The sequence below is a fragment of the Podarcis liolepis genome (genome assembly GCF_965112155.1).
Source record: "Podarcis liolepis genome assembly, chromosome: 16".
Classification (NCBI taxonomy): domain Eukaryota; kingdom Metazoa; phylum Chordata; class Lepidosauria; order Squamata; family Lacertidae; genus Podarcis; species Podarcis liolepis.
Window position 1 is genome coordinate 44,239,164 of NC_139567.1, and position 18,752 is coordinate 44,257,915.

The 18,752-nt window shown below is 57.2% G+C and overlaps 1 protein-coding gene across 4 annotated transcripts in view; it reads right to left on the reverse strand.

Moving 5' to 3' along the window:
- Positions 1 to 18,752, reverse strand: part of MYO1C (myosin IC) — a 45,086-nt gene that overhangs the window by 12,706 nt on the left and 13,628 nt on the right. For 2 of the 4 annotated variants that reach the window (XM_083479796.1, XM_083479798.1), the window contains exons 2-8: positions 3,795 to 3,953; positions 3,248 to 3,363; positions 1,782 to 1,980; positions 1,329 to 1,409; positions 647 to 826; positions 361 to 459; positions 102 to 215 (exon numbers count right to left, since the gene is read on the reverse strand). In XM_083479796.1, the coding sequence (XP_083335922.1) occupies positions 102 to 215; positions 361 to 459; positions 647 to 826; positions 1,329 to 1,409; positions 1,782 to 1,980; positions 3,248 to 3,363; positions 3,795 to 3,953 (948 nt within the window). Of the gene's footprint in view, positions 1 to 101; positions 216 to 360; positions 460 to 646; positions 827 to 1,328; positions 1,410 to 1,781; positions 1,981 to 3,247; positions 3,364 to 3,794; positions 3,954 to 4,405; positions 4,544 to 7,875; positions 8,226 to 18,752 lie in introns of those variants that run through there. The other 2 variants (XM_083479797.1, XM_083479795.1) reach the window with 2 other exon arrangements.

Here is an 18,752-nt window from a genome sequence, read left to right on the forward strand (position 1 = left end):
AGTGACGCAGCTCAGGCCCATTTCCGAAGGTACCTGGGAGCCTTTCGCTCCTCTCCCTGCCCCGCTCCCACTGCCCCCTCCCTGCCAGCTCTGCTCCTCACCCTGGCCAGGTACTTGATCTGGTTCTCTGTGGTCACTTGTGCGCTGCCCTCTTCGTCGGCAGCAAACTGCACGTTGCCCAAGTGCAAGACGCTGGCCACAATGCTCAGGAGGTCCTGGGAAGGGAAGGGAAGAGGGGAGGGCCAGGGAGGGTCACTGGCAGAAGAGCACCACAGAAGGGGACGCAGGACCAGCCCCCTCCCTCCCAAACACGGGGAGGCAGCAGCAGCAGCCGCCGCAGGAGCAAAAGGGGCCTCTTACCTCCACTTCGTTGTCGCTGAAGTTAATGATGGACAGGGCTCTGCGCACACCCTTCCAGTCGCTCTTGTCGTTGATGGAGCTGACTTTTGCACACTGACCCTGGCAAGACAGATGGGGAATGTGGGGAGGAGACCCTCAGCAGCGGAGAGGGGGGGTGCAGTGGCTGCCCCCAAAATGGACAGGCAGCAGGCAGGCAGGCAGGCAGGTTGGTCCTCAGGTACCACTCAGCCCCACTGCAGGCCCAGAAAAGCTTCTGCTGGGGGTGTGGGGGTGTGCAGCGTTTTACCTTCACCAGGTACTGGTACTGGTGGGGGCTCTTTTCCAGGCCGAGCCTCCGCAGCAGGTCCTCCTCGCCCCCTTCCAGCAGCTGGTAGAAGATGTGGAAGTTCCTCTCGCCGTGGTTCTGGTGCACCACCCGTGACTTCTCAAGGAGGTAGTTCAGGATGTGGCCCCCAATGGGAGCCCCCTAAGGCAAAGAAGGCAGCAGGTGTGGCTGGCGAGGGCAGAAAGGGAGCAGAGGGGCAGAGGGAGCCCGGAGCCAAGCAAGAAGGCTGCTGCCAGAGCTCTCAGGGTTTCCCCACCCAGCGCCTGCAGACCGTCCACCAGGGGTCAGCCCTGCATGCAGAGCCGCCTTGGAGCTCCCTGCTGCTGGAGCTCTGTCCTCCTCCTCATCTCAGAAACTGGAGCCCACCCCTTCCGGGACTGGCCGGTCTCTCCTCTCCAAAGAGAGATGCTCAGAAGGACATGGCTCAGAGAAGCTCAGGTGTATTTTCCACAGGGGACATGATGAAAAGCTTTGGGGGCTGGGGGAAACCTGGCTCCACATGAGGACAGAGAGAGGGGCTCCCCCTACTCCTCCACAGCTCAGAAGATGGCCCGGTGTGCGCATTGCAATGCAGAAGGGTCCAGTTTCAGCCCCCGACATGACCAGGCAAGGCGGGGAGAGCAGGGTGGACCAGGAGGCTCACCTTATAATCGAACTGGACATCCATGTATTTCCCAAAGCGGCTGGAGTTGTCGTTGCGAAGTGTCTTGGCATTTCCAAACGCCTGTAGAGGAAGAAGAGGACAACTGATCTCCAGGTGTGGGGAGAGGACTCTGGCTCAGGCACAGCCCCTCAGACTGCAGGCCTTGCCTTGCTTGACTTTCTAGCCTGGCCCCCGCTGGCCTCGACTCGGACCCAAGTGCTGACCACTGCAGGGCCTCTCCTGCCTCAGCACAGGCATCCTGGGCCAGGGGCTGGCATGTGGGCTCCCTTGGTTGTTGGCACCCAGCAGAGCAAACCAGGCCACAAAGATGGGGCAGGTCTACCGGGGAGGAGCAGCTGTGCTGTGTCCAGCCCTCTTCCAGGCCCAAAAGCCACAGAGGAGAAGGGGCAGCTGCAGCCCTGGCACCTTCTGAACTGGGCCTCGTGCTCTTACCTCCAGGACTGGGTTGGACTGCAGGAGCCGGTCCTTGATGGTCTCCACCTGCTCGCTGGCTGGGCAGGTGATGGCGTAGTACTGCAGCACCTTCTTGGTGGCTTCCGTCTTGCCAGCCCCGCTTTCCCCCGAGATGAGGATGCACTGGTCCTTCCTCTCTGTGCGCAGAGAGCGGTAGGCGTTGTCTGCAATGGCGTAGCTGAGGAGGAGGAGGGAAGCAAAGGGCCACGGTCGTCACCACCCGGCCAGCGCCACCATCCGGCACTCCCGGGGCCTGCAGGGGGTGGGGGAAGGAGGCCTGCCAGGGGGGAGTCTGTGCCAGAGTTTTGCTTCTACTTCTTCTCTCTTCACCTGCCTGTGCCTTAAAGAGCTTCTGCTGAGGCCCTTTCTCCAGGCACCTTCCTCCTTTATTTCCAAAATGTCTACCGTAAACCCAGTACGCATTGCCATTAAAGCAAAATGTAAAACGTGTGTAAAAGCTGGTTAAAACAGGGACTGAGACTGATATCGACAACTACAGGGTCGGATCCCATCTGGCCAGGGAAAGGCTGTGGCAGCGTCTGATTCCCGTGATGCAGCCGCGAGGGGCTGTTTGGCTGTGGCGCCCCAGCTGGGGAAGGACACCCCCAAAGAGCCTTGCCCAGGGCCCACAGGGCAAATATTTTGGCACTCAGGGAGGCACTTTCCACTGCTACAAATCCTCATCGACGTTTCAAGGATTTTGTCTGCTGGGTCATATTTGAGAATTTGTACCTTTTCGCTGTATGCTGCCCTGAAATCCCAACATGGTTTTGGGTGGTATACGGAGAGCAAACTATTTCAATAAATAAATAAAATGCGATAGGGTTTGGGAGAGAATAAATCCCGAATTGAGTATTCTTTCCCACTCCCTCCCTTCTTTGCTTTCCCTCATCTCAAGGAGGCTGAAGCTTGTGATCAAGAGCCTTGCAGATCCAACAAGTGGGAAGTTGGGAGTCAGCCTGTCCCTCTAAAAGACAGCGCCCCGCCCACTCAGCATTTCGGCTGGGCCAAATCCCAGGGAACATGGGTAGGGGGGCAGAATGTGACCTGGGATATCCCCTCCTCCCCTCTCTTCCTCCCTCCCATCTCCCAAAGCAAAGGCACTCCCTAGATTTTGTACAAGCAGTGTGGCCGGGTGTTTCGCGCACGCAGGGCTCTTTTCTCTTACGAACCCTCCAAAATTGTGCTCAGAATCAGCGCTCCGTTCTCTAAATGAGGAGTGTTCACCCAGCTATGCAAACAAAGATACTCTGCCGGGTTCCTGGTCTCTTAGCAACGTGGGAAATGTTGGGCAGAGGGAGAAGGAAAAATCCCACCCTTGCCCTCTGGTGCACACACACACACAGATTTTCCTATGCTTTGGGTGTGGCTGGCGGCCTGCGGCTCCAGAGGCCCAGGACAAGCAAGGGGGGAGGGGGGCTGGCTTGACCCCTGGCGTTACCCACAGGTGAGGAGAGACCTCGTAGAAGCTGACGCCCCGGTAGCGCTCCATGTGCTGCTTGGAGTAGATCTCCAGGTCCTTGTAGGGATTGACGGAGACCAGGACAGAGCCGATGTACGTCTGCAGAGCAAGGGAGGGAGGGGAGGTCAGGAGGGACAGGGAGAAGGAGAGAGCAGCCTCTGGGACACCTGACGATCCCTCATAGGGACGCTCTTCTTCTTTGCCTTGACATCTTCCTCCAAGAAATGTTTCCTGCATCCCTCAAACAACTTTGAGGTTTCTCAGGGGGTTATTACTGGATGGCATGAGAAACTGGGGGTGGGGGCAGAATGGTTTGCCTCCCTCAATGTTTGCCTGCAGGGCTGAGAGCAGCTGCACCTCAGGCCCCACCCCAGCCTGCCCTCCTGGACCCTCTGCTCCAGAACCTGCCGTGGGACCGCCCAGCACCCGAACAGAGGAGCTCTGCGGGGCCACGGCTCCCGTCAGGCAGAGCCCCACAGGGAAAGTGGTAGCTGCTGAATGAAGGGGGCTGCCCCACCCGCTCCACTCACATAGATGAGGTTCTCCTTGAACCGCTTGCGCAGATTCTCGATGAAAGCCGCTTCACTGGTGAAGTTCTCCAGCAGGACAAAGTCCTGGACTCCCACGCGGTCGCGAGCTGTCAGGGCGCTCTCCATGGCTGCGAGCCGGATCCCGTCACTGCCGACAGGCTGCAAGGAGCAACAAGAGGGGAGGTTGAGCCAGGCGGCCAGAGGTGGACAGGGAGGGAAGCCTCGCTGTGCCTGGCCTGGCTGTCAAGGAAGGGCCAAAGGACGGACGCCAGAGCGAGGGCTGGCAGGGCTCAGGGAGAGGCATGTCCACAACAAGGAGGGGACAGAAGTCCCGGACCCACCGGCAGAAGTCCACACGCCCCACTCCAGCCCAGCCAACGCCCCTCAGCTGGTTCACTACCAAAGTTTTAACATCTCCTAGAGTAAAGGAGTCCAGGTCTCAGAAGCCACAAATGGCAATGCAAATCAGGATCCTTCCCCGGAAGGCTGCGAGGCAGAAGAGAGCGGCTTTTCCCAACCCCAACACACACACACACTCCACTGGCTTCCCGTCCAGGCCTCCAGGTCCTGCCCTCGGCCAGCAACACCCTGCGCACGCCATGGGCGCTCACCAGGTGGTTGGCCAGGTGGAAGCCCATGGGGATGAGAGACCTCTTCTGCTGGATCTGGGCCAACAAGCCCTCGACGTTCATGGCTGGCGCGAGAGGGAACACAGCGTCCCCACGTCCTTCGCTTGCTGGGAGTGGAGCGGAGTGAGCCTGCCGGCCTCTCCCCAGCACTGCGCAGAGGGCCCCCCCCCCAATGGAGGAAACTTTCCATGCCAACAGGAACATTTCCTCCCCTAGCAAATCCCCAGGAGGGGAGAGAGAGAAAGGAGGCGCACCTGCGCTCCTCAAGCCACCCTCTTCACCTCTCCCTGCTCAGGCCCCGCAGGGAGCCTTTGGGGGTTGGCTACTGGGAGGGGCTCTTCCAAGGGGGGAAGACCTGGAGTTTGGGGGGCAGAGTGGGGAGAGAAAGGCGGGTGCCTCAGAGACAGCTGAGCATCTCTCTCTCTCCTCCCCATGCCTGCAGGGGCTCCTGGCACTAGCCAGCCCCACCCCACTGGCCCCCTCAGCACCAGCAGCAAAGGGAGCCCAGAGGTCTTCCTCCAAACACTGGCTGGCCAAGGAGGGGAAAGAAAGAGGTCACATCCAAGCCGGACACAGAGACCTCTGAGTGAAGGACACCGACCCGACCCGGTCTCCCCAGGTGCCACAGGTACAGTTGGGGGACAAAGTGGTGGCTCTGTGGGGGAGGAGTGCCAAATGGCACCTTGAATCTGGGTCACGGTCACCACAAGGGAACGTCTGCTTGCCAGGGGGTTGGACTAGATGACCCCCAGGGTCCCTCCCAGCGCTACAATTCTACGATCCTATGATCTCAACTGCCCTGCCTGATTGTACTTGATCTTAGAACACTTCACTAATCCCAGCATGCAAGGAGGAGAAACTCACACAGGGGAAACTATGGATTAAGGCAGAGGTTTTTAAACTTCGCTGCCAACCTGGCGCCCAGAAATATCCACACAATCGCAACTGGACCTGAGTCAGTAGCAAAACGCCCCTGGGTAATTTTGGACACTGGAGGAGAGGGCAGTGTGGGAGGTGGGAGGGGACTCACCACAAACCAAGGGAGACGAGGCCACAGTGATGCCCACCCCATGGGAGGGTGGAAGGAGGGGGAGAAGGGGAGAAGCGGGACCCTCACGGGACCCTCACCCCCACACAAATCCTGAAGGCTCATCCCTGGCAGGCAGCCCCCTTGGCCAGCCAGATCAGCTGATGGGCCTGTCTGGGACCAGCCAGCAATGCTCCGCCCTGGCTGGCTGGCTGGCTGCCTTCCCTGGGAGGAGGAGGTGGAGGCAAAGGCCCCAGGGCTGGCTGGGAGTGGGCAGCCTCCCCTTCCTCCAGGACACGTGGCTGGCATGGCTGGCCCACCTGCAGCTTGTCTGCAGACGGGACTGACCCTGCCCGTGGTCCTGAGGGTCCTGAGCCTCTGTCCACCGGAAGGAAGTGCTAGATAGGGGAAAGCGGAACGCAGGCAGGGTGGTTTTTTGACTGCCTGGTGATGCAGGCAGTCAAATTCTGGTGCAATTCTGGTGTTAAACATGATGCAGACGTGTTCGCTGTTTGCCCCCCCCCCCCCTCTCACACACACACACATTTTGTGCCAGGATCTTACATGCCTTTCTTGCATCTTGGGTTGGGTAAAAGCAAATAAACGTAACGTTTAAAAATAGTACCGTTAGGCGTCTTTCTGAAGCAAACAAGTGTAAATTCTGCAGTATTTATTCAAACAAGAATTATAAACATTCCCATCATCGGAGGCAGAGCTGTGAGGCCCAAAGGGCACCCAAAGGCACATTGTTTTGCTGGGGTGGGGTGGAGAGATATGGGGAGGGAGGGAGGGAGGGAGGGAAGGAAGGAAGGAAGGAAGGAAGGAAGGAGGGCCTTTTGGACACACACAACCCGGGTTTCCCTTTCCAAAGTAGAAGGAACTTGGGCATATAGAGAAGAAGTTCAGGCTGCTGCAGCCTCAGGAATTTCCTTCCCTGGTTCTGCTGGACCACAAGCAGTGATGCCGGGCAGAGGGGAGCTGCTTGCCTGCTCCCCAACAGCGACCCCCTTCCACACCCCATAGAAAGGGGTCCTGCTTTCCACCAGCCCCAGAGGCAATTTCCTCCAGAGGCAGAATTGACAACAGAGATGGAGGAGGCTGAGCCTCTCCCAGAAGACCCTAACCCCCTTCAGAGGATAAGCTGGCCAGCTCCACTGCTCCAGTCAAACCATTCGCTGGCCTTTGGAAATCTCTACAGGGCCCCTCCCTCGCCCAGACAGATGCAGGCACCCCCTCCTCAGCTGCCAGGAGTTTCACGGGGCGTGGCAATGGCACCATTGCCCCAGGGGGTCCCCGCCCTGGCTGGCAAAGAGGCCCCACATCACTCTCGCCTGGCTGGGGCAGCCTAGCATCCAGGCCAGGGGTCTAGAGGACAGGTGGGCAGCCAGGGAGCCCTTCCAAGGTGCCTGGGCCACCCTGCTCCCTCCCTCCCTCCCTGCTTGTTGCTCTGGCCGCCCACTAGGCAAAGCTCCCCTTCCGACTGCAAGACTGAGCATGTCTCACGAGTCGACTTCCTCCTGGTGCGCAAGCCCAGGCCGAGAGCAACAAGAGGAAAGGCAACAGCAAGGTTTCTCCAGGCCAGCTTCCCCATTGACTGGCGAGCGCTTCTGCTTCCAACTTCCCTTGTCTTGCTGCCCTGCCCCTGGGGCTGGGACTTAGGAGGGGCGCTGTGGGTGTCGCTCAGCTGCTCCCCTGCCTGGCTCAGCCCCCCAAAGGCACCCCAGTGCCCCCAGAGGGTCCTCCTTCAACACCCTTCAGAAGGCTTTTCTGACTGTTTAATGGATTCACAATACCCCCCCCCTTGCAACACACACAGAGCAAGGAGACAGGGCAACCCAGAACTGTCCCAGGGGCTGCAGCTGAGCAAATGGCTCAGGCCTGTTTGCAAGGGCAGGGCTAGCTTCCTTGGAGGTAGGCTGTGTCTGGGGAGACTCAGGGGCCGGCCGGCCCTGACAAGGCTCCTATGATAAGGGAAGCTGGAGGAGGAACATTGCCTGAGGCAGAGTCCATGGCCCAGGATAGAGAGGGGGGTCACCTGAGGGTGATGTAGGCTCCCCCTCCACGCCAGTCCACCCAGGAGGGGCCCTTGAGGCACACCAGGCCTAGCTTTCCTGGGTCCCTGCAGGACTGGGGGGGGGGACGACTCCAGAGCCTCACGGCTTGTGGGCTCCCCTCCCCATGTCCTGATCCAGCCAAGAAATAGGCTCCCTCCCCACACCAGATCCAGGAGCCCCACAGAGAAAACCTCCTGAGCTTTGTGGTCACATTGACACCCCCCCCCCACCTCCTCCCAAGTCCAGGTCTGCCCCTGCAGGACAGGGCCACAGGGAGGGGCATCAGCCGGAGGCCAGGATCAACCCCCAGGAGACCCATGGAGGAAATTCCTGCCCCTCCTCGCCCTCTCCCCACCGCAGAAGAGCCTTACCACAGCCCTGAACTTCATGGCTGCCCCTGGCCAGAGTCACGGGCCTCGCTTCTCAAAGCAGGGATCCAAAGGAGGTTGCCTCTACTCTCTGCCGCCTCTCTCCTCCCGGCAGCATCGCCCTGGGCCCTCCAGAAGGCCTCCCCTCATCGCCAGCAGCAGTAGCCGCCGCCGCAGGAGCCCCCCTCCTGGCTCCACGGTGAGCAATGGGCAGCAGAGGCAGGCGGGCAGGCGAGTGGGCACACCCTAAATCACAAGCTGCAGCAAAAGCCTCTGCCGGCTGCCTTGGATGAATAGTTCCCTCTCAGCAGGCAAGAGGGAGAGAAAAGGAATCCAAGTGGCTGGGAAAGTTGGGCCCGAGCCCAGCACTCCTCGTAAAAAGCCACAAGGAGGGGGGAGGGAGGCAGGGAGGGAGGATGGCGGGCCCAGCTTGGCTCCCAGAGGAGGGCGGCAATGGGGGAATGGCCAGCCAAGGTAGCCCAGGAGGGAGGAGCAGGCGGCCATTGGGCCACAGCCATGGGGCAGTGTGAGAAACGCAAATATATAAGCTAGGGGCTAATGGCACCTTGAATTATGGGCCACAGGGAGGGGCATCAGCTGGAGGCCAAGATCAACCCCCAGGAGACCCATGGAGGAATTTCTGGGCACCCAGAAGTCTCCACATATTCGCAAACTGACCCGCAGCAGGAGCAAAAGGTGCCTGGCGCATTTCGAAGACTTCTGTGAGGAAACCCACCGAAAGGCAACGACTGAGCCTTTGCCGCCTTCTTTCCCCAAAGTCCACAATGTCCTCCACACACTTCCCCACACCTTGGCCCTCTCGGCAACAACACCCTGTGAGCATCACACACTCACAAAGCACGAGGGGCTGGGGGAGACCTGGGGCCCACCCTGCCAACAGGAATTTGCATGGGGGGGGGCTTCCAGGTGGGGGGCTGTGCTGGCTCTCCTGCTGCGCCATCACACTGCCCAACCTCCTCTGGATCTCCACATGGCCAAGCCTCTGGGAAACAGTGGGGGGGGCAAGGGCAGCAAAGGCAACTGAGGGGGTCTTCTTCAGCAGTCTCTTCTTTGCCTGGGGGGGGGGACGGTGACGGACAGCTGCATGGCTCCCCTTGGCCGTGGTCGGATCCCGGCCTTCCTGGCCAGACTTGCTCCACTCACAGTTGATAAGCACCTGTTTCCCAGCAGGCCTGGAAGGGGCCAGGTGGAGTCTCTCCCTGGGCTGGGCGAGGGGGCGAGGCTCTGCCAGCTGCGCCACCAGCCAAGCATCTCATGTTGCAGGCCACAAAGGGCAGGATTCAGAAGGGGCAGAAGGGCCTTGGGATCCTCGTCTGTCTGTCTGTCTGTCTGTCCCGACTCAGGATTGCCACGCTCACACCTGAGAGATCAATCGGTCAACTGGTTGTCCCTCCCCCCACTGCTTTGCCAGGATAAGCCCTTTGTATCCTAACCGCACAGCTGCTTGAGAAATGGAGGCCACAAGGGAAGGGAGGGGTGGCACCCTTAGGTGGGGCGGGACAGCCTCCCATGTGGCCAAAAGCAGCCAGGCAGCCCCCGGGAGGGTGAGCAGGAGCCCCTCAGTCACCCTGGGCCTCCCTCCCAGGCACAGGCAGTGAGTGGAGGCAGAGTGTCTGTCCACAGGGAGCTTTGGGGGGAGAAGCGCCCCAAACAGGCCAGTCGAAGGGGTTTGCTGGCTCTCAGCTGCCCCGTTCCCTGAGGCCTGTGGGTAGGCACACACATCCGGATCAAAGTCAGCCCCGCTTCCATATACAACAGAGGTGCACAGCATCTGGTGCCAAAAGGCCCTCAGGGTGAGGAAGACCAGGGACAGGCGGGTGGTGGGGTCCAGAGCCCATGCAGAACAAAATTTCACATCGGTGCCCCTTGCACTGGACCCTGCTTTGTTGTTTGTTGTTGTGCCTTGACGCCCCTCGCCACCCCCAGCAGCCGCGCAGACCCCTGGCTCAGCCCAGTCGCCTGCGGAGCTTCTCCCTCTCCTGCCAGATGTGGCACTGAGGGGAAAGAGCTGGATTCTGCTCAGCCAAAGCCTCTCCTCCTCCCAGCAGCCAGGCCCTCATTTTCCTTTTAAGGAGAAAATATGTTTTCACGGGGAAAGTTCAGTGTCCAGAGCCTGCGGTTGCTGGAATCCTCCGCTGCTGGAAATGCCTCCTCCCTCAAGAGGCTCAGGAGAGCAGAAAGACTCTGGGGTCCCCTCCTGCGCCCCCCCCCTGCCCCACTTGAGGCGTTGGGCTGATCCAGGCCCTGGTCCTGAGCCGCAGCAATGGGGCAAGAATGCCCTGCAGACGGGGCCTCCCCACGGCAGAGAAGGCTCTGCTCCTCTGCCCAAAGTCAAAAAGCAAACCTGCTACCTGGCTGCTCTGTGGCGGCTGCTGCAAAGGGCGTAAGGTGGGGAGGACGGGCAGGGCCTGCCCCCTCCATCCAGGGTCCCCTCGGGGACACCAGATAGGAAGTGAGAGAAGTGCCGCTTGCAGCCCTCCATTTTTCAACGGAGGAAACAGGATTTCCTCTGGATGACTCCCCCAGCAGAATCCCAGGGAAAAGCTTCTAAGAATAGGAAATGACTGTATAAGGGCAGATTTGCACTGGGTGCCTGGCAGTTTGGGAGGGGAACTGAGGAGAGCAGCAGAGCAGCTTTGCTGCTGCAACACAAACACACACAGAGAGAGGCAGGATCTGTCCAGGAGGGAGGAACTGGCCACTTTTCAGCAGCCTCTTCGCTTTGCACAGATTCAAGGGCACTGAGGCGGCAGCTCTCTTTTCCTCCCGCTCAGCAAGGCTTTTGTCTAGGGCTAAGCACCTTGCTCTGACCCCCTGCAAAGCCAGGGTGCTTCCTGACATCTTTCCCTTGGGCCTCTTCCACACCTGCTCCACATGCCAAAGGTCCCCAATGGCAGAGCTGGCCCTCCCTCTCCACCACACACACACACACACACACCACTCCCAGCAAAAGCTGAAAGAGGACGCCTCTCCCACAGAGCACTGGGGCCAGGGAAGTCCTCCTGCCCCAGTGGGGCAGAGGAGGAGGACCAGTTGCCCCCCAACAACAGGCCCCCCTTTTCCCTGACAGGGACCCAGTACCTGCAACCCTGTACAAAAGAGCAGTCCCAGCTGCTGCTGCTCCTGCTGCTCAGAGCCAGTCTGTGAGAACTAATTAATTGGAAGGGGAAAAGCCCTCGCCCAAACCCGTCCTGGGGGGCCCCTGACAATGAACAGAGAGCGCTGATCAGGCGTCCCTCATGGCTCCTGGCAGGTTGGCACAACGTCCCAGCTCTGAGCCCAGGCGCTGAGCACGCCGCCTGCCCTGTTGACGCCTGACGCCCAGCCCCAGGAGGCGCTTAATGGCTTGTTTGTTCAGCTCCAGACACAGGCCTCTCCCAACGCAGCAGAGGGGGGCGGCATGGTCGTGCCACCCCCAGCCTCACGCCCAGGGAGGGGCGCCCCAGGAAGGCTCCTGCTTCTCTGCTTCTCTGGCTGCTTGTTGCAAGGAACGACAACGAGGTCCAGATCCTGCTGCTCCAAGGAGGAGCAGAGGCAGGCAGGCAGCTGGGAGGCAGCTGGGGGATGGCCACTGGCAGACCAGGGCCAATTATTGATTTGCTGCCGATTCCCACACAAGGCCCCTGGGAATTAAGGGAGGCAGGGAGGTGGCAAAATGCAGCAGCTGCTCCTACCCCCCTTCCTGTGGCCCCTGAGGACCTCCTTCCCCAGGAGCAGCCATGGGGAGAAGGGGCTCTACTGGGGGCTGGGTGGGACCAGGAGGCCCAAAAAAGCCACCCTTCAAATTGCCTGATGGCCAGGTCATTTCCAGGCCCCATTCAAGGGGTTTGCATGGCGTTTGAAGCAGTGAAAGACTTAGGCCTTAAACATCTGGGAGGCCACCTCCTGACCCTCTTGGGGAGGAGCAAGATCAGGGGAGGGGGGCCTTCTTGGTAACTCCACTGCCCTTGGATGTTGGGGGGGGGCTGGAAAAAGGTATTCTCTGTGCCAGCCCCCTTAGGGAGGGACGTGGCCCCAGGGGAGGGGACCTGTCCTGCATGCAGAAGGCACCAGGCTCTGCCCCCAGAGGCATCTCCAGGGAGGGCTGGGAGAGAGAGTCCTGCCTGCTGAAGCACTAGTGATGGCGCCACGGCTACCAGTCAGTGCAGGTAATACTGAGCTGGGTGGCCAGCTTCCCTTGCTCCCTTTCCGCAGAGGTGCAGATATCTGGCACCTTCATTGCACAGTGTGCTGAAGATGCGCCCTGGCCTTGAACACTTGAGATGCATATTTTTAGAACCCGGCCTATTCTTGCGATTGTAATTTGTTTTAATCTGTTTTTAATCTTGTGTTTTAAATTCTTGTAACCCACCCTGGGACCTTAGAAGAACGCAAGAGCCTGCTGGACCAGGGCGGTGGCCCATCCAGCCGGATGCCCCAATGGGAAGCCCAAAATGAGGCCCTGAGTGCAAGAGCCCTCCCCTGCAATAGGACTCAGGCGAAGCCCTGCTGCCTCCCTCTGTGGAGGAAGAGCACAGCCATCCGTAGCCTTTCCCCCCTTGTATTCCTCTAATCCTCCTTTAAGGCTGTTTGTCTAATCCTCTTTTAAAGAGCAGGTAATAAAGTGAATAAACAATAAGCTACAGAAATGTTCATCCCATGGGGATCAGTCAGGGGAGCCAAGGAGAACGCCCCCAGCCTCTCCCAGCAGATGGGTGTGGAAAACGCACCTTGAAACGGCCCAGATCCTCCCCTTTTCCTTTTCTGGTAAGCAAACATGGATGGCTCGCCCAGGCCCTCCTGGCTCTTGCTGCTGCTTCTCTGAGGCCCTCAAGTTTGGAGGAGTTTCCCCCCTCTCTCTGTCTCTCTCTCCACAACCTGGGACTGCTCAGCACCTGCCCAGGAAGCGAGGCCTGCCGCCAGAGCTCTCCAAATTCCTCTTCCTGGGAAGGCTCCCCTTATTGGTGCTGCTGGCTAAACACTCGTGACTCATTCTTTATTGCAGGATCCCAGCCAAGGCGCACGGAGCAGAACAAACACGTCTCTGGGGACCAGAGTGCCAAGGCAGTGCCCTACCCAGACAAGGCGAGGTTCGCCCTGCCGCCTCGTGAACTCTGAAATGCTGAAACCTCCTCGGAACAAGCAGGGGCTTTTCTTACTCAACGTGGCTCGGCGGGAAGTGTCTGCTTGCCGTGCAAAAGGTCCAGGCCCAGGGGCGTCCCAGGCAGGGCGGCCAGCAACCTGGAGAGCCACCAGCCGGCCAGCCAGAGGGACCAAAGGTCTGACCGAGGCAGCTTCCTGCCCTCAGCGGCTGGGGTGTGGCTGCCGTTCTGCTCCACCACGCCAGCCTCTTTCCATCATCACTCCTTTCAGATTGTGCGTCTGCTTGACTTTAAGTCCCAGATGAAGAACCAGGCTGAGCTGTTCGGCTGCCTTGCTGCCAGCTCTGTCTGGCCAAATAAAACCAGGTCCCCTTCCGATTCTGCTTGTGTGTCCCCCCATCTCACATTACACAAAATGCAGAAACCAAAATGATCTCAGTCAACCATCACACGTCCCCTGCTAAATCAGGGATGGGAAATCGGCATGCTGTCAGATGTTGCTGGACTCCAACTCACATCACGGCCAAAGATTATGGGAACTGTAGTCCGACCAGCATTCAAAACTTGTCAGGCGCTGGGCGCATTTTGCCCCTGGCTACTGGCCACTTGCAATGAAGTGAAGGTGCCTGGGCGCCAGGATGACACCTGACGTCTTCTCCATCTGGAGGTGCCTGCCTGGGGATCCTCGGATCTGGACTGTTTTCACACACTAGCAACGCAACCTGTTAAGATTCTATCTGTGATATTTTACCTGCACAATCAGAATGAATTTCAGGAACCAAAAAGTCATATTGAAAAATATGACTTTCAAGGCGTCTGGTGCCCAAATGGCAACTAGGCGTTTAGTTTTGGCGAGTGTAACCCTGGTTTAAAGAGCCATTTGGCGCCTGGTGTATATATCTGAGTTTCTAACAGAGTCCAGCGTTATCCGGAGGACCACTCAGGCAGTGTTCAAAATTCCCCAGGCGCAAGGCGCATTTCGTGCCTGGCACAGGTCCAATTGCAAACAAGTGAAGATGCCCTGTTGCCAGGTTTCATGGCTGACATTGCCACCATCTGGCTGGTGTGCAGCAGTTTTCTGCTCCTGCATGCTCACGCATCAAAAGACGTTGCTGCATGCCAGCCTGCCAATCTGTGGCGAAGTCTTGTTGCTATAATAAACTTCGTTGGGGGAAAAGGCAACTGGACAGTGCATTGTGGTGACTGTAACCAGGGTTTGAAATTAGCAGAGCGCCAGGCGCATTTTGCGCCAAAAGATTCTCCGTTTGCGAGCACCTCAAAAAGTCTGGGTGCCATTTTTGCGCCTGGATGACACTCCAGGATTCCTGAAATGTACCGTAGTTTTCGCTCTATAAGAAGCACCAGACCACAAGACGCACCTAGTTTTTGGAGGAGGAAAACAAGAAAAAAAATATTCTGAATCTCAGAAGCCAGAACAGCAAGAGGAATCGCTACGCAGTGAAATCAGCAATCCCTCTTGCTGTTCTGGCTTCTGGGATAGCTGCACAGCCTGCATTCACTCCATAAGACGCACACACATTTCCCCTTACTTTTTAGGAGGGAAAAAGTGAGTCTTATAAAGCAAAAAATACGGTAGTTGCTTTGAAGCCTTGAAGCATACGTTAAGAATAGACAATACGTTAAGGAGTTTAACAATAGAGTAGAGTGTTTTGAAAACTCAAGTATGGTACCAATACTTATATCGTGAACACCAAATTAAACATGCATTAACAGTGTTGCTGACCCCCCCAGTGGTGACTAGACATTCTGTTTTAACACCCACAACCCAGGTCTCAGAAATCATTTGGCTCCTTACTCTCCTATCCCAGTTTCTCACACTGACCATAACCTAGATTCAAGGTGCCATTTGGCGATAAGCTTATCTACCTGAGTTTCTAATACTGCACCCAGACACTACAGATCTGCTTTGCACCCACGATATATACACACATGAAAGGCTCAGGGAGCTACAGACACTTCTGATCCCAGAGGCTGGACCCACAATTGCAACAGCCCCCTGCACCTTTGACAATGTCCTTACAGAGGCGCTGGGGAGTGGGGCAATCCTGCAGCGCCTTCTCCAGGAAGTGTTATGGGGCAAGGCGGGGGTGCCCTGCCTCGGCTGCAGACTGAGATGGCAGCTCTGCTTCCAGCCTGTCATGGCAAGCCCCCCCTCCGCACAAGTCAAGCCCATGGAATGAATGGAATGCAGTTTGTGTCGAGATCTGGCGAGGGTGGGAAAGAGGGAGAGAGCTGACTTCAGTCCTACTTTCCGCAGTGGGGAGGAGTGGCAATGCCAGCGTGTGGAGAATCTTGCTGAAATTCCTCTCTTGCACGGGACCCAAGTGGGGGAGAGGAGCAAGGGAGGGAAGAAGGAAAGAAAGAAAGAGCGCAGGGCCCTCTGCAACAACGCTGGCAAGGAGAGGAGAGCAGGAAGCACCCAGGGACAAAATGTCAGGAGGGAGGCTTTCGTGCTCCCAGAGCCCTGAGTGCCTGGAACAAGACACAGCTGCTGGTTCTTCCTGCCATCCCCACATGCAGGGAGAAGGGCCTGGGTGGGGGAAGCTGGAAACCTCCTTTGTCCAAGGAAGAGCACAGGAACCCACCAGCCTCACAGGTCCCAAGCCCTGAATCCCTACAATTCAAACTCCAAGGCAGTAAGTGGGACCAAATTCCCAGGGCTGCGCTGAGTTGCAGGCCGGGAAAAGGCTGGGATTTGGAATGTTTTATGTCCTGTATGTGAATGATTTCTATTCTTAGCAGCCTTTCCCCTCAAGAACCTTCTTTCTCTCTCAGCAGAAGAATCTCCCTTGCCAAATATAAAAGTGTCTCAAGTGGTCTTGTTCCAGAGGACTTCAGCCTCACCCCCACCCCACCCAGGAATTTCCCATGCCCCCTTCAGCTGCCACTCCCAGCAAACAACCCACAGATGTGGGTCCAAGCCCCACCCCAGAGGGCAGATGGTCCTTCTCTCTCTGACATGCCGCATTCTCATCCCACAAGCTGGGGGGAGAGGGGGGCAAGGCCAGCCAGGGACAGGCGACTTCTTAAGGAGCCACTCAAGCCAGCTGGAGGGTTTGCTCTTGACAGAGCGCACACAGGGATCCCAGCAACCTTCCTGAGCATAATGATGGCGAGGGCGCATTCAGGCACCTTCAGTTTGCAGCATGTTCATGATTATCGCCTGGAATAAACAATGTCTTGTTTTGCTTCTCAAAGGCACCAAGGATAAGAACAGAAGAAGAGTCTGCTGGGCCAGGCCAAGAGCCCGCCTAGTGCAACAAACTGCTCTCATAGGGGGCCAACCAGATGCCCATTGTGGGAATCCCGCAAGCAGGATCCAAGCACAAAACCCTCTCCCCTCCCACAATTTCTAGCAACTGGTATTCAGAAGCATCACTGCCTCTGACTGTGGAGGGAGAAGACAGCCCTCCTGGCCAGTAGACATTGATAGCCTCCTCCTCCTCCATGCATCTGTCCAAGCCTCTTTTAAAGCCGCCCACATTGGTGGCTACCCCTGCCTCCTGCAGCAGCGAGTTCCACAGGTTAACCATGTGGCTTGTGAAGGACTTTCTTTTGTCTTCTCCAATTCACTGGATGTCCACAAGTCCTTGTACCACGGGGGAGAGAAAAACCTCTTTTGCCAAAATGCAAAACGTCCCATCATGTCCTGCCTCACTCACTTACCTAAACCAAAAAGGCCCCCCCAAAGTTGTAACCTGCCCTGATAGAGGAGTCTCTCCACACACACCCTGTTCATTTTGGTGCCCCCCTCTCCTTTTAAAATCACTGTTCATTGTTATTACCTGAAGTCCTGCACAGCACAGTTTGAGCCCACGGCATTTCACAACAAAACATCCCCCTGGCCTTCAGTTTTGGAGACCCCAATGTGAGACTAGCATTTCCCTTACTGCAGGAGCATATTGCTTTGTGACAGAAGGCAAAAAACAAAACACAGGTGATCATTTGTTGTACTATCCACAAGTTGGCAGGTACCTTTGGGAGGGGGTCCCTCATTTCCAGGACTGTGTGCATAATAAAAGTTATCCATAATAAACTCCACCACTCTCCACCAAATGTGTTTGGCTGCCTTCTTCTGAACCCTTTCCAGCCTGAAAATACCCTTTTTAAGGCAGGGCAACTGTACACCATATGCCAACTGTTTTGTATAATGGTACTGTGAAAGCAGGAGTTTCATTTTCAATCTCTTTCCTAATGGCCCAGGCATGGCATTTGCCTTGTTCACGGCTGCTGCTGCTGCACACTGGGGTCAACATCTTCATAGAGCTATTTACTATGTCCCAAGGTTTCATTGCTGGTCAGCCGCTGCCAGTTCAGACGCCGTTAAGTGTAGATGTGAAATTTAGATTATTATTTTTTTGCCCCAACATGCATCCCCTTCCACTTGCTTACAAGGAATTGCATTTCCCATTTTACTTCCCACTTGCTCAGTTGCGGGGAGGGGGGCGGAATCAGTGGGAAAGAAAAGTAGGAGAGAGGACTCTGCCTTGCACATCCTGCATAGAGAGAGATGGACCTGAAGGCTGAAGCACTCTGCATTTGAATCCCCACGCAGCCATCCTGGGGCAAACATGAACCAGGCACCTCCTCAGTCTAATCTACTCCACAGGATTGTTGTGAGAGTAGGATAAGCCTCTGCCTGCTGAAGGAAGAGCAGGATGAATGAAAAAGCACCTGAGTTCAAGGAAGGGAGTGCTCACCAAGCTTTGTGTACAACCAGCCAGGGGGCTGCCCCTCCTTGTGGGAGATTTTGGCTCTGTTGTGACAAGCACTAGACAAGGACGCAAATAAATGTTAGGCTCCATCTGTTTAACCTGGGGAGGGAGGGAGGCTGGGAGGGCAGAGAGACCTGCAGAACTGCATCTGAATACGCACCAGCCTCTTTCCAGGATTAGAACATCACCCTCCCTCTTGTATGAAGTGCTAACACTTCGTTCTGCATTGTCTCAGGGATCTCTCAGTGGTTCTTCATTGGGTGAGACTCAGGCAAGTGAAGAAAGGAAAGAGAATTGACCCAAAGGGCTCCAAAAGTGGTCACCCCCCCTTCAAAATGGCAGGGGGACAGGAGGCTCTGGGCGGGGAGAGGGGGCAGGAGGGGGGGGGGGAGAAAGGAAGCCCTGTGCTTTTCAGGAGTGAAAGCTCTGCCCAGGCCCAGCTAAATGCCACCAAGAAGCCGAGAAGGACCTGAGATGCAGCAGGTGGTGTGGGAGCAAAGCACACAGCCCGGGATATAAAAGGCAGTTCAATCTAAAACCAATAATCCACTCCCTTGGAAAAGCCACCAGGCAGGACTCCTGCCAGGCCCTCTGGGGAGGCGAGGGGCGGGGCTGGCTCCAGGATGCGGGGAGGCCCCATGGAAGCCCTTTACCTGTCAACAGGATAAGGGCTTCCACCCAGAAGCTGCTCAACTGGCCCCATCGGCAGCCAGCGCTGCCTGTTTAAACGACAGAAGCCAGGAAATTAGCCAGGCTGCAGCTAAGCGAGTTAGAGGCACTGTAAGCTTGCTCTTATGTTATTAAACCAAGCTGGCCGGGGAAACAAAGGCTCAGAATGTGCAGGGCAGGCACGATTTCGGGGACACCAAGTCTGGCCAACAAAATGCATTTTTCCTGCACAAAGAACGGCTCAGGACTGACTGCACCGCACCAGCAGCATCAGCCACTGGTGGCGAAGGAAGCCCACCCAGAACTTCCAGCCAGGACTCCGCTCTCCTGGAGCAGCCAAGGCTTCCTGCTGGAACCACAGCCGAAGAGGCTG